The 3,279-nt window shown below is 51.8% G+C and overlaps 1 protein-coding gene across 1 annotated transcript in view; it reads right to left on the bottom strand.

Annotated features, from left to right (window-relative positions):
* Positions 1-757: 757 nt before the first annotated feature.
* The window catches only part of LOC308677380 (vesicle-associated membrane protein 2), a 19,022-nt gene continuing 16,500 nt past the window's right edge, over positions 758-3,279 (bottom strand). Inside the window, exon 5 of the mRNA XM_081343683.1 lies at positions 758-2,876. Coding sequence (XP_081199809.1) covers positions 2,860-2,876 — 17 coding nt within the window. The 3' untranslated portion in view covers positions 758-2,859. The remainder of the gene's footprint in view (positions 2,877-3,279) is intronic.

Raw genomic sequence — 3,279 nt, 5'->3', positions numbered from 1 at the left:
TTCTTTCTCAACCTCGGCCACTTAAAAAAAGACGGACGGACTTCCAATTCCCAGTATTCACCAGCCATCTGGATGTGTCAACCTGTAGGCTGGAAGTTGGAAGTCCACCCGTCTTGAAAGCAGCTTAATTTTTTTTTTGGGGGGGGGGGTGCGCAGAAAGCCACCGATTTTTACGAGGATTTCGGGAGCCCCTTTTCACGCCAAGTCGCTTTGATTAAAAGGCATTTTTTAAAAATATTTCAGCACAACGGACAGCGCCAAGTGTGTTGTGTGGAACCCCTTGCAAAAGTCTGCCCAACTGTTCATCGACTCACAATGGGGGGGGGGACTTATGCCCCCCTCCACCCGCCTTCCCTTCCTCTTCCAACACCCCCCCCAAATTGGAGCCCCTCCAAACAAACAAAGCTTGGCCCCCACCCACCCCCCAAAATCTCGCCTTTTAATAAGGTGAGCTTTGAGAAGATGCTCCAGTGTCCCTTCTACCATCGACGACGGCTCTTCTCCTAGACTATATATGGAAGACTTATGCGTCCTTTCTGTCCCTGGGGCTCCATTTCTCGAGGGGTTCCCCCCCCACACACACACTCTTCTCTCCCCAGCCCCCCCCCCCTCTTCCCCAGCTTGAGAAGGAGAGGATGGAAGCGAAGACCACGCTCAACTGTTGCAAGTTCTCCTCACTCCGTCGTCCCTCCAAACTTGGAGCCAGGAGACCGTCCCAAACCTTTCGCTTCGACCCTTTTTTCCCCAGCCTCCCCCCTCCCTTCCCACGCTCCCCCAAAATCCATTTTTTTCCTGCCGAGGACCGCCCCCCCGTGTCCCCAATGTTTTTGCAGACGTCTGCTGTGGTTCTCTTCCTTCTTCCTCTTAAAAAAAAGGGGGTTTCCTTGGACCCCCCAAAATGGAGCAATTTGCGTACAGGCAAGATAACAGCTGTTTCCTCCTGTTTGGGGAGGAAAGAGAGGGGGGGGAGAAGAGGAGAGGGAAGGCGAGGGAAGGGGGGTACCCAAAGGGGGGGGGAAACCCCACTTTTAAAAAAACAAGACAACCTCACAGGTAGCCGATGTTATAAACAGGCTCAGGAAACATGGCAGTTTGTGCTGAAAAAAAAACAACACGGGGGGGGGGTAATCAAGGAGGAGCTCACTCGTCACAAGTATTCACAACTACGACGACGTTTTTGCAAAGCTGAAAAAGTGGCCAGGCTTGGACAGGGCCAACGTGGGGAGGGGGGGTGCACAAAGAGGAGGAGGAGGAGGAGGAGGAAGGGGGGGTGTCGAGTGTCTCTTATCCACAGCCATTCGCACCAGTCTCCTGCTTTAAACCGCCTTCTGCCTCTTGGGTTAGCAGGACCCCCGTTGAGAAAAGAGAACGGCGGCGTCGGCGTCGAGCGATATAAATTAATTCTGAGAATAAGTGAGAACGACTCCGCCGCCGGTGGCCAAATCCGCTGATTTTTTGTTTTTGTTGTTCTTCAGTTCAGCAAAAGCTCTTCTGCAAGGAGATAGGCAGGAGCACACATACACACACACACACACACACCAACTCCTCCTCCTCCTCCTCCGTTTGCTCTTATTGTACTCACACGTACACATACACACACACACACACACACACAGGCACGCAACTCCTTACAGGTTTTGAGGCAGTGATCACAAGAAACGCAGGTCCTAAGAAGGGAGGGGGGCGGGAACTTGTCTTCTCGTCTCCTTTGAGATGGAATGTAATTGTTAATCACAAGCTCGTTGTGTCGCCGGTTGTTCCAAAATCAAAACAACACGAGAGAAAGAGAGAGAGAGAGAGAGAGAGAGAGAGAGAGAGAGAGAGAGAGAGAGAGAAGCATTTTTCTACAACAAGAATGTGAATGGCAGTAAAAAATCCACCGTGGTTCGGAGGAGGCAAGAGAGCGGGAGGATTCGCACTCGGGACCGTCCCCGGGAAAGGCGGCGCTAACTCCCCAACGCCAGGCGAGCTCAGACACTTACGGGACACACACACACACGCACACACCCGCCAAAAAAAAATGGCAGTACGATAAGTCGAATAAGTTAATAAATAAAAGGTGAAGAGGAGAGATTGCCAGGCAGGCCCGGGTGGTGTGTGTGTGTGTGTGTGTGTGTGTGTGTGAGAAAAGTTAAGATGGGAGGAGAGATGGCAAAGACACTGAGGACTAGCAGCCTGGCCGAAGAGAATAAACGGGGGGAAGCGACTCCGAAGAGGGAGAACTTCTCCCGGACCATGGAGGGTTTGTACCCGCAACTACACCCGGCTTCTTACTAAGGATCTTTCAGATTCCCGATTATCTGGAGGAGGGAAAGGGGATGGGGAGAGACGATCCAAGGTCGGGCACGCTCGGTGTGGCAGTTTCCTGGGAAGGGGGGGGGGGAAAAGGGAAGGGGGTCAGGAGCCCACCGAATTGGGGAAGGGGGAATACGGACGGCAGAATCCGGCAGGCGAGTCTTGGTCCTCAAAGGTTCATCATTAAAAATCAAAGACGCTGAAAAAACACGGAGAAAGGGGCGGCGGGGGGGGGGGCGAAACCCGGAGGGGTGAGATTCTGCGACACATAGAAAGTCTAGATAGAAATCTACAAACAGACAAAATATAATATAATATAATATATATATATCTTATGTATATATATATATGTATATATATATGTATATATGTATAGGTATAAATAACAAATCGGGCTATTTACAAGACACCCACACGCAACGCACACTCACACACACACACACGGGGGAGGGGAGGGAGGGGCGAGGGGGGTATATGGAGGGGAAGCTGGCGCTGGAAGACTTGGCCCCTTGCGCCTCTCCCGGCCGCTGTTCCTGGATGGGGAAACGTCTCGGTGAAGTTTCACTAGGTGCTGAAGTAAACTGCCGAAGAAAAAGGGGGGGGGGGGAGAAAAAAGGGACATTTTATAGGGAGTCCTCGACATACGACCAAAATAACAAGTCGTTAGGTCATAAAATGGGTTGTTCCTGTGCCTGGCCCGTTTTTAATCATCTTTTTTTTTCCCCAGTCATAGGGTTGTTCAGCGAATCCGGCGTTCCCCCATGACTTTGTAGGTCAGACGGTCGCAAAAAGGGGACCACCTGACTCGCCCGGGATGCGGCGACCGTCGTAAATACGAGTCAGTTGCCAAGCGTCGGAATTTTGATCGCGTGACACCCCCCCCTCCTCCTCCGCCGGAGATGCTGCAAGGGTCCTTAAGTGTGAAAAGCGTAAAGTCGCTTTCACACACTCCCCAGTGCCGTTGTAAACTTTTGAACGGTCGCT

Source organism: Vipera berus (genome assembly GCF_964194415.1).
Source record: "Vipera berus genome assembly, chromosome: Z".
Lineage (NCBI taxonomy): Eukaryota > Metazoa > Chordata > Lepidosauria > Squamata > Viperidae > Vipera > Vipera berus.
Note: the sequence above shows the minus strand (reverse complement) of the source record. Positions and strands in the feature narration are given on the sequence as shown.